The following is an 11,137-nucleotide window of genomic DNA, read 5'->3' as shown; positions in this document are numbered from 1 at the left end:
AAAAAATGTAATATGAAATGTTTTTAAAAAGATGTATTTATTATGTGTAACAGTATTCTGCCTGCATATATTCCTGCAGGCCAGAAGAGGGCACCAGATCTCATTACAGATGGTCGTGAGCCACCATGTGGTTGCTGGGAATTGAACTCAGGACCTCTGGAAGAGCAGTCAGTGCTCTTAACCTCTGAGCCATCTCTCCAGCCCCCTTAAGTACACTTTTTTTAGTGTGTGTGTCTGTGTGTAACCATGTGCCATGGTATGCATGTAGAAATCAGAAGACAACATTCAGGAGTTGGTTCTCTTCTTCTCATGCAGGCCTCAGGGGCGGAGCTTCAGGCATTAGGTTTGGTGCCACGTGCCTTTCCCTGCTAAACCATCTTGTCAGAGCTGATTTCTGTAGAGGGTTATTACAAAGGGGCTCAGAGAGAGGGACTGAAAGCCAAGAAGGAAGGACAAGAGGGGCCTGGAGGATCAGCCGTGGAGGCTGTAGATGGCTGTGCTCACCTGTGGAGGAACAGCATGGACAGCTACAGGGACGAGGGGTGTGGCCTGTGCTCAAACCTACTTCTCATCCCTCCAGGTCTCGAGTCACATCCAGGTTTTGGCTAGAAGGAAATCAAGAGAAATTCAGTCCAAGCTGAAGGTAAGGATAAAGGAAGGTAGAGAGGCTGGGCAGGGAGACGGAGGAAGCGGGGAGGGAGAGCAGGCGAAGGGGAGGTACAGATTCAGAGATTCCATTTGAGAAGAGGACAGAGATTCAGAGACACATTGGGAGACCCAGAGAGATGGGATGGGTACATACACATGGTGTGGGAGTAGATAGAGATCCAGAGACAGAGAAACAGACAGACAGGCACACACCACATGGAGGGAATGGGGAGATAGAGAACTCCACTGGCACCAGAGACCCCGAGGGAGTGGCCTGGCCTGCAGGTACAGGCCTGCTTATCAAGCAGAGGTTTGTATGACTCCTGTATCTGATAGGATGTCTCTGTCTGCGAGAGCCCCTTCCTCCCTCTGATCCTGCTGGTCTCTGCTGAGAGCCTCTTCCTCCCTCCGCCCCTGCTGGTCTCATTTCTTTTCCTTTTTGTTTCTCTGGTCCATCCTTGCCTCCCTTAGCCTGCATGTGTGTTTTCTGTGAGGGATTATACTATCTACTCTGTCCACGCTGCTGTGAGCGCCCTGTGCCCTCCAGCCTGAATCCTCATCCCTGTTGCTTTTTATACAATTTCTTTTCTTTTAGCCTAGATTATTTCCTGTTTTGTTTTGTTTGCTTTTGAGAGAGTGTCTCTGTGTAGCTTTAGCTGTCCTGGCTGTCCTGGAACTCGCTCTATAGACAAGACTAGCCCCAAACTCATAGCTCCTCCTGCCTCTGCCTCCTGAGTGCTGGGATTTGGGGTGTACACCACCACTGCCGACTTACTTCCTGTTCTTTTACTTGGAAGTGCTCCCTTCCTTTTCTGTAGGTCTGCATCCCTGAGGTTCCGATCTTTCTGTACTTTCTTGGTCCCCTCTGTGTTCTGTCTGGAATATGAAACAGCCCCTTCCTGTTCCCAGGGGATTTTGGAAGTCTCATTTCCTGTAGCCTGGGCATACGGAAACACTATGTCTAGCCCTTTCTTGACTTAGAAAACCCGTTAGTATCTTATCCTGGGCTTGTGAACCTTTCTCCCTCTGAGGTAAGGCAATCCTCCGTGCACAGTCCCCATTCGCCTCTGTCAGGCTGACTCAGGGCGTGTTCCGGTGCAGCCTGCAGTTCCCTTGGCACCCCTGCCCCCACCCTGGGTCAGATTCTGAGTGTGGTAAGTCCCCTTGCCCCTCTTCACACCTCTGTACCTCCCACACTGCCCTTCCTGAGGAGGCCAGCAGGGGCAGAAAATGTAGGTGGGGACCCTGTGTCGCAGCTCCATGCCTTCGTCTCCTAGCACAGCCTGACAGTATTCCACACTGGCTGTCCTGACTAGAACTCCCGCTAACTTGGGCCTCAACCTTTCCTCAGGACCAAGTCTCCAAGGACAAGGCCTTCCAGACGATGGCTACCATGTCTTCGGCACAGCTCATCTCTGCACCGTCCCTCCAGGCCAAGCTGGGTCCTTCTGGCCCTCAGGTGGCCTGGGTTGGGAACTGTGGATGGAAGGATGGGGCTAGAATGGCCAGCAGGGGATATCTGACCATTATCTGTGTCTCCTCCTAGACCACTGAGCTTTTCCAGTTCTGGTCCGGGAACTCTGGGCCACCGTGGAATGTTCCAGAGTGAGTACTTTGTGTCCTCTGCACTTCCCCTTCCCTCCCACCTACATCCATTTTGGACATAGATTCTGGAGCCATGCCTGATGACTTTGAAGTCTAGCCCTGCACTTTGCTGGCTAGGGTCTTGCTGGGGGTGCCCCCTTCTATGCGTAGGGCCTCTCTGAAAAGGGGTGCATGGAGAAAACGGCTCCTAAGTGAGAACATCAGTCCTAGAGGCTCATGGCAAGGCAGATGTAAGGCCATGGGAATTCTAAAGCGTCAGGGAAAGGCAGTTGTTTGCTGAAGTTCCCCTGGGAAGGGTTGAATGGGTCCCAAAGGATCACCTTGGAGGAATGTAGGGGACCCAAAGGATCATGGGAAGGCAATTGTAGACCCAGAGGACAAAGGAAGCCATAAAGTCTTGGGGAAGTCAGTTATGGATACAGGTGGTCCTGGAAGGGAGAAGAAGGCCCAGAAGCTTTGGGGGAGGAAGTCCTAAGGTTCCTTGAAGAGAGGACTGCTAAGTATTATGAGAAGGGAAACTTAAGGCCCAAGGCTCAAGGACAGATGAAGGGTTCCCAAAACGCTTGTGGGAAGACAATAATAAACCTAGAGGCTTCTGGGAAGGATGAGTGGGTCTCAGAGGATCATGGGAGGGCAGTTATAGACCAAGATACTTCTGGGAGGGGCCGCTAAAATGCTTGTGAAGGCTCGCTTCCAGACCCCTAAGGTGGTGGGGAAGGGGCTACTGTATTCTTTCATTGTGGGGAGAACACGAGTCTCAGGTATCTGGAGACTCCCTGGGCACTGAGGATAACCAGATGTGTTGTAGAAAAAGGAGCCCATTTGATCCTACTGCACGTATTGGCTTTGTGGGAGCCTAGGCAGTTTGGATGCTCACCTTACTAGACCTGGGTGGAGGAGGGTGGTCCTTGGACTTCCCACAGGGCAGGGAACCCTGATTGCTCTTTGGGCTGACGAGGAACGGGGACTTGATTGGGGGAGGGGGAAGGAAAGGGGAGGCGGCGGTGGGGAAGAGACAGAAATCTTTAATAAATAAATAAAAAAAATGTGTCTTAGAAAATTTAAAAAAAAAAAGAAAAAGAAAAAGGAGCCCAGCTGGGCAGTGGTGGTGCACACCTTTAATCTTAGCACTCAGGAGGCAGAGGCAGAGGCAGGTAGATCTCTGAGTTTAAGGCCAGCCTGGACTATAAGAGCTAGTTCAGGATAGGCTTGATAGCTACCTTGTCTCGAAAAACCAAAAAAAGAAAAAGGAGCCCTAGAACCACCGTAGCCTGGCTGGATGCTGGTGGTGCAGCCTGGCTGTGTGAGGGCAACATAGGAGTTTTGTATTATCAGAGAATAAAAAATGACAGGTTGTGGGGTCCAGCCACCAGGTTTGTATTATCAGAGAGTAAGATGACAGGTTGTGGGGTCCAGCCACTGGGTCCCTAGGGGCTGTGGGGACTGCAGGTGCGCTGCAGAGCAGGGTGGCTGGGCGCTGGGGGAGACCAGTGCTAATTAGGCCCTCGGTTTCAGGCATACACAGTGGAAGTGTGCAGCGTTGTGAGGAACCACCAGGGGTTTTCTGGTGAGGGAGAAAGTTCTGGGGTTTTCTCTGAGGTTAGTAGGGTTTAGCCAGGCGAAAGGTGGGGGTGGGAATATTCTAGGCAGATAAACAACACGTGTAAGGCTTACAGAGATAAACAACCCTTGTAAGGCTCACAGGCAGGAAACTGAGGCAAGCCTCTGCAATGACAGGGGACACCGTTTGATATTAAATACCTACATAGTGTCTGGGCGTGCGCTTTTTGAGGAATAAAGTAGGAAGCTGTAAATTCCTGGACCTGGAATGTGTAAAGAAAGAAAGAGGGGGAATATATATGTGTGTAACATGTGTATATATGCATGTATCTATGCACACATATATGCATGTAACATATGTGTATATATACATATGTATACATACACATAGATCTATAGAATTGGGTTCCAGGGCTCTGTACTTGCTAGTCAAGTGTTCTACCACTGGGGTCCATCTCTAGCCTCAAGGGTCTGCTGATGGAGGAAGGTCATTAGTTAATTATAATAAAGAAAATGCTTGGCCCTCATAGGTTAAAGCATAGGTGGGAGGAGTAAACAGAAGTTTCTTTATTATAATTAACCAATGACCTTCCTCCATCAGGTCTGCTTTTTTTATTTATTTAGTACAGGATCTCAGCTCTGTAGTCCCAGTCTAGATGCTCCTGCCTCTGCCCCTAATTTCTGTGATGTTGACTGTGCCACCATCTGCTTTAGAAGGCTAGGGGGGGTCTTCCTGAAGAGCTGACATGTGAGTGATGGCCAGGTGACAGGAGACCATGGCATTGTGGGAAATCCATTGAAGGACTTATTTGGGAGCTGGGAAGAAGAGGCCCTGGGATTCCAATGGAAGGTCCCTGGGTTTGTCTTATTCTTCTTGGTCTGTTGACCCTTGACCTCTCTGACCTCTGGAGTGTGAATCTACAGTGATTATTTATGAGTCGCCAGTTAAACTAGAATTGACTAAGTTTACAGCTGGGCATGGTTGCACATGCGTTCCATGCCCTGGAGACAGGGAGGGGGGTCTCTGAGTTCTAGGACAGCCTGCAAAATGAGTCTGTTTCAAAAGCAGAAGAATCAAATTTACACGAAAAGTTCCATTCTTCAGGCTTGACTGGCGCTAAGTGGCAATCCACCTCCTTGGGACAGCACAGAGGTGGGACATTTCCATCGTGTGGAACAGGTGTAGTGGCTCTTTCCCGTTATCCCAGCATGCCAGAGGTTGAGGCAGAAGGATCTCGAGTTCCAGGCAAGCCTAGGCTACACAGCAAGACCCTGCAGCAAAACCCAGGAACTGGGGTGCAGCTCAACAGTAGAGCCTCTCTCTAGAGTACCCCAGTGAGGGCTGGGGTGTGGCACAGTGATAGAGCTCCTGCCTAGGATCCCCAGAGAGGGGGCTGTTACTCTGTGGAGCACATGCATAGCATACTTGAATCACTAGGTTCAGTTCTATCCCTCGTGGTTGGGAATGACTGGAGTTGGAGTCCAGGCTTGATGGCGCCCTGGCTGTGTGGCTTTGGGGGGGTCAGTTGACACTGACCTCAGTCACATGTGAAAAACACGAGGAGCAGTCATCGCACCCACTGCACCGTCATTCGTGGAACGTTCTGGTCCCGGAGCCTAGCCTTTCATGATCAGACAGCACTCACAGGTTTCCTTTGTCCTGCAGCGTGAAGCCTTTCTCCCAGACACCGTTCTCTGTGTCACTGACTCCCCCATCCACTGACCTACCAGGTGAGAGCCTGCTCCCCTGCCCCCCCTGCTCCGTGTTCCTGATCCCAACAGCAATTCCTTCACTTTTTTCTCAACTGTGTACAACCTAGTGGTTTAAACTTAAATTTGCTGAAACAAGAGGAGGAGGAGGAGGAGGAGGAGGAGGAGGAGGAGGAGGAAAGAAATCCAAGGCCAGAATGGCGGCTTCCGGCATGGCTGATCTAGCAGCCCAGCGTGAACATTAGGGACTGCTTCCATCTCTTCCTCGGTGGCAGCTTCTTCTCCATGTAGCTCTGCCACTAGCCCAGAATTCTACATCAGTTTGACCACAGAAGGGCCACGGGGATTGGTGAAAGAGTTCTTACCCCCTCAGTTTGTCTCTTTCTGCTGCGGTGACATGCTAACACCACGGCCAAGATCATTGTATCCCAAAGATTTCATTTTGGGCCATCTGTGATGGCCGAGAGGAAGCGTGGTGGCAGGAAGAAGAAGCTGAAGGCTCCCAGCTCTATTTATTTATTCTTTTGAGGCAGGGCTTTTCTGTTCTAGCACTCACTCTGTAGACCGGGCTGGCCTATAACACTCCCATTGCAGTGACTAAAGGCACGTGCCACTGCACGCCCAGCCTGTGGGTTCACATCTTAAACCACACACTTAAAGAAGCACAAACTAGGAATGGTATATGGCTTTGAAAGTGCCAGGCCCCCTCCCAGTGGCAAGGCCATACCTCCTAAACCTACCACACAGCACGGTGGGTTACAGCTCACGCAGGCCACCACACAGTTAAATGCCACAGGCTCCAAGCGGCAGTGCTGCTTTCTGAACAAGGCGCTGTGCTTTACACTGCTAACTGCCCCGCCACTAATGGCTCTGCTGCTGCTAACGGTAGCCTGAACTAAATCTCTACATTCTTATAAAATTCAAGATTCAAAGGCGAGGGTAAAAATCTGCAAGCTCAGAAAGTTAGAGTCGCAGCTGACTTTCTCAGTTGGCGTCCCATGAAACCACTCTTCCCGCACCACCCCAACTAAAAAAACCCATGCTCAGCTCCTTCCTGCTACTTCCTGCCAACTGGCTGCTAGCCCCGCCTCTCTGTGCCGAGGTTAATTTTATTTAATTAAACCAAATGCAATACATCTTTAAATAGTTAAACAAATGCAGCATAAACAAATTAATACATTTTTGCCTAGTTAAACACTCTACAACCTAGCAAACTATCCAAATTAAAACAAGAAAAAGTAAAGGCTTACTGATTCCAGTTGATGCAAGGTCCGGAAGTGGGCTTACCAGCTCAGGCATTCAGGCCAGGTGCCTCTGGAGTTGCCTCTGCCCCATCCTGCCGACGTGGCTGCTGCTTCTCTGCCATGTCCCTTGCAAGCCAGACTTGGTCAGGTCCAAAAGCTTTCTTAAATTTTATCTCTTGAATTATTATTTGGTAGATTTCCTCTGACACAGTGGCAAGGACTATATGAGCCATCTATCCGGTGCCTTCACTTTATCCTTTTTTGAGGCAGCCTCCTGTATCCCAGGGTGGAATTTTCTTTGTAGCTGAGTATGACTTTGAACTCATGCTTCTGCCTTCACTTCCGAAGCCCTAGGATGCTGTGTGTTATTCCAAGGTCGTGCTGGGGAAAGGGTCCACCTCTCCATCCCTGTCCATAGCTCTAAGTGGAGGTGGCCAAGAGGGCACAGTCCTTTGTTGTGAGCAATTCTTTCTTCTCTTTTAAGGGTATGAGCCACCCTCAGCCCTCTCACCCCTGCCCCCGCCTGCTCCATCTCCCCCAGCCTGGCAGGCTCGGGCCCTGGGCACTGCCCGCCTGCAGCTGGTGGAGTTCTCAGCCTTTGTGGAACCACCAGGCGCAGTTGACTCGGTGAGTGAAACCTGCGGCAGTTGCTGGGTGATGCTGGATTGGAAAAGGGCGGGACAGAAGACAGCAGCTAGTTGTCGTTGTTGGTGTGTCGGTGCGTGCGTGCGTGCGTGCATGTGCGAGTGCGTCTGTCCCCAGTCGCCAGCCTGAGGTGTGTCTACCTTGTGTTTTGAGATTGGGCTTGAGTTTACCCAGTAGCCCAGGCTGGCTAAGCAGTGAGCCAGGGATAAATAAACTAGTCTGCTCAACGGAACTGAAATTGCAGGCCCGTGTTGCCGAGCCTGTTATGATGGTGTTCTGGGGAATCAAACACAGGGTATTCAGTCATTCACCTAATAGCAAATTCTTGCCATTGGACCAACTTTGCAATAGCACATTAAGGGCCTGGAAGGAGCCATAGTTCTGCTTCTCTGGTTTCTTTGTTGTTAAGGTGGGTCTCACTCTGTAGCTCAGGCCTTGAACTTCCTGTTTCTTTCCAGCTCAGCTCCCTGAGGGCTGCTATGGCGAGTGTGCATCACAGCTCTAGCTTTTCATGTGTGTTCCCAGCAGTGGGCTGAGCAGAAGTGCTACCCCAGCGATGTAGGACCTGGGCCTTGCCATTTCTAGCTGTACAGAATCTGGGCTCTCGGAATCCAGCCAGGCAGCGGAGGGAGAGAGAGATTTTATGGGCCTGTTGTTCACATGCCATTGGCCAGACTTTAGTCATGCACTCATGTCCAAGTGCAGAGGCCTGGGAGATGCATGTTCACTGCATGCAGTGTCTGCAGCCACACTAATGCCATCCACCAGGCTGTCAAGGTTTCTAAACAGGGCGATGCTGCTGGGAAGTCTGTGCTCCCAGAGCCCCGGAGCCTGGAGGAGCATTGCTTTGGGCTCAGAAGTCAGCCTGAAGCCTGGGATTTAACTCGGGAGAGTGGAAGCCTGTGTGAAGCTCTGGCTTCCAGCCCCAGGGCTGTGTATACTGGGTGTGATATTGCACGCTTGCAGTCTCAACAGGCTTATACATACCTGGGCCACACACTATCACTTCTGAGTCTTTCTATACTTGCCAGGATATTTTTCATAACATAAATTATTCCCGACATTTCTATTATCTGTAGGTTGATTTTATGCTTCCCTTCTCTATGGTAGACTGAATTCTGTCTAAAATATCTGATTGGTCTGACAAGAAGCTGAATGACTAATAGCTAGGCAGGAGAGCTGCAGGGATGCCAGGCGGAGTGAATAAGTAAGAGAGATCTGGTAGGAGAAGATCAAGGACCAAGAAAGTAAGAGGAGGACACGGGGGCCGCCATCCAGCCAGCAAGCTCAGGGACTTGATGGTCTTTTAGCCCCAGGACTATACAACCAGCCTATCTAGTGTTGTTGACTTTCTTACTTTTTGGGGCCACCCAGCTCTCAAGTAAAAACACGGAGACTTATTCTTTCTTAGGAATGCCTAGCCTCAGCTTGGCTTGTTTCTAGCCAGCTTTTCTTAAATTATCTCATCTCATCTGCCTCTTGCCTCTTGGCTTTTACCTTTCTCTGTGCCCCCCTTTACTTCCTACTCCATGGCTGGATGGCGGCCCCAGTGCCTCCTCTTACTGCTCTTGGTCCTTGATCTTCTCCTCCCAGGTCTCTGCCTACGAGCCCCGCCCATCCTCTCTCCTGCCTACGAGCCCCGCCCATCCTCTCTCCTGCCTAGCTAATAGGCCGTTCAGCTCTTTCTTAGACCAATCAAGTGTTTTAGACGGCAAAGTAACACAGGGTCACAGAGTTAAAACAAATGCAATGTAAAAGAACGCAGCACATCTTTGCATCTTTAAACAAATATTCCATAGCATGGACAAATGTAACACATCTTTATCTAATATTCTACAACATGTCTAGTTCTTGTGTGTATAGAGGGTGATCTCCCTGTGTGTGTGTGTGTGGGGGGGGGGCTAGTGAAGTCTTCCCTGTAAAGGACACGTGTGAGCTGGGCTTTGAGGGTTACAGAGGAGTTTGCTGGGTGCCGCATTGTAAATTTCAGGAGCAGAAATGGAATTTTCAAGGAAATTAATGACAAACTATGGTGGGAGAGAGGAGGGCAGGTGCTGGGTTCTGGGAACTGAGTCAGCTCTGGAGCTGTGTGAGGGATGGAAAATGTCGAAGCGGTTAGGCCGAAGAATGGGAGAGGACGAGGTGTGAGCAGATTGGGACAGACTGCTGGGGCCACCGGGCTGCATGTGGGTCTAGCTCATGTCCCCTTACCCTGTGTCGCAGTTCCAGAGGCATCTGTTTGTCCACATCAGTCAGCAGTGCCCCAGTCCTGGAGCACCGCCCCTGGAGAGTGTGGACGTGCGACAGATCTATGACAAGTTCCCCGAGAAAAAGGGTGGCCTCCGGGAGCTGTATGACCGAGGGCCACCCCATGCCTTCTTCCTGGTCAAGTTCTGGGTGAGTGCTCCTAAGTCATGGCTCTATCAGTCGGGCACAAGGAGGGTCTTAGGTCTGCCTGGGCCACCCTTCAGAGTCAAAACAAACACTGTAACTGTTGGGTTTTGTTTTACTCTTTATTCTTTGCTCTTTGAGGGGCCTGCTACCCAGCTCCCAATAAATCACACACGGAGTATTATTTATGAATGCCTCACCCTAGCTTGGTTTATTTTTAGCCAGCTTTTCTAACTTAAATGATCCCATCAACCTTACGCCTCTGGCTTTTCCTTCTCTTACTTCTGTATATCTGACTTTCACTCTGACTCTGCGACTGGCTGGGGGGCTGGGTAGCTGACTCCGATGTCCTCCTCGCTTCCTTTTAGTGTTCCTTGACCCTCTTCTCTCAGAGTTCTTCTCTTATTTATTCTCTGCCTGCCAGCCCCACCTATCCTTGCTCCTGCCTTGCTATTGGCCGTTCAGCTCTTTATTAGACCAATCAGGTGTTTTAGACAGGCAAAGTAACAGCTGCACAGACTTAAACAAATGCAACATAAAGAACTGCAGCACATCTTTGCATCATTATACAACTATTCCACAGCATAAACGAATGCGGCACACCTTAAACTAATATTCTATAATAAAGCACTATCTGGGGGAGTATGTCGGTCGAATGCAGTGCTTCCTAAGGCCTGCTCTATGATGGCGCTGAGTGGAGCAGACCGTGGGGACATGGAGGACTGTCCGTAACCAGCTGTCTGGTGTGTGTCCGGTTGCATGACTGGCACTGATGAGGGTGTCTGGTCCTGAAAGGAAGTCTATAGGTGGTTTCAGTCAGTTTGGTTTCCCTGGGTATCTGGCTGTAGAGCTTTTGAGCCTTGTATTATGGTATATGCCTGTCATTCCAGTGCTCAAGACTCTGAGGCAGGAGAATACAGAGTTCAAGGACAGCCTGAACTATTTAGGGGGACTTTAGCTCAAACCAAACCAAACAAAAAATAAGTAAAGGGGGCTGGAGAGATGGCTCAGTGGTTAAGAGCATTGCCTGTTCTTCCAAAGGTCCTGAGTTCAATTCCCGGCAACCACATGGTGGCTCACAACCATCTGGAATGAGGTCTGGTGCCCTCTTCTGGCCTGCAGACATACACACAGACAGAATATCGTATATATAATAAGTAAATAAATATTAAAAAAAATAAGTATGGCCGGGCGGTGGTGGCGCACGCCTTTAATCCCAGCACTCGGGAGGCAGAGGCAGGCGGATCTTTGTGAGTTCGAGGTCAGCCTGGTCTACAAGAGCTAGTTCCAGGACAGGAACCAAAAAGCTACAGAGAAACCCTGTCTCGAAAATC

At 50.1% G+C, this 11,137-nt stretch overlaps 1 protein-coding gene across 2 annotated transcripts in view; it reads left to right on the top strand.

Moving 5' to 3' along the window:
• The window catches only part of Tead2 (TEA domain transcription factor 2), an 18,467-nt gene that overhangs the window by 3,399 nt on the left and 3,931 nt on the right, over nucleotides 1-11,137 (top strand). For both annotated transcript variants that reach the window (XM_050121457.1, XM_050121458.1), the window contains exons 4-9: nucleotides 581-643; nucleotides 2,000-2,107; nucleotides 2,195-2,253; nucleotides 5,480-5,544; nucleotides 7,252-7,394; nucleotides 9,636-9,809. In XM_050121457.1, the coding sequence (XP_049977414.1) occupies nucleotides 581-643; nucleotides 2,000-2,107; nucleotides 2,195-2,253; nucleotides 5,480-5,544; nucleotides 7,252-7,394; nucleotides 9,636-9,809 (612 nt within the window). The remainder of the gene's footprint in view (nucleotides 1-580; nucleotides 644-1,999; nucleotides 2,108-2,194; nucleotides 2,254-5,479; nucleotides 5,545-7,251; nucleotides 7,395-9,635; nucleotides 9,810-11,137) is intronic.

Source organism: Alexandromys fortis, unplaced genomic scaffold (assembly GCF_014885135.2).
Source record: "Alexandromys fortis isolate MF-2015 unplaced genomic scaffold, M_Fortis_MF-2015_v1.1 scaffold_161, whole genome shotgun sequence".
Classification (NCBI taxonomy): domain Eukaryota; kingdom Metazoa; phylum Chordata; class Mammalia; order Rodentia; family Cricetidae; genus Alexandromys; species Alexandromys fortis.
The sequence above is the reverse complement of the archived record's forward strand: the minus strand, read 5'-3'. Positions and strand labels throughout refer to the sequence as shown.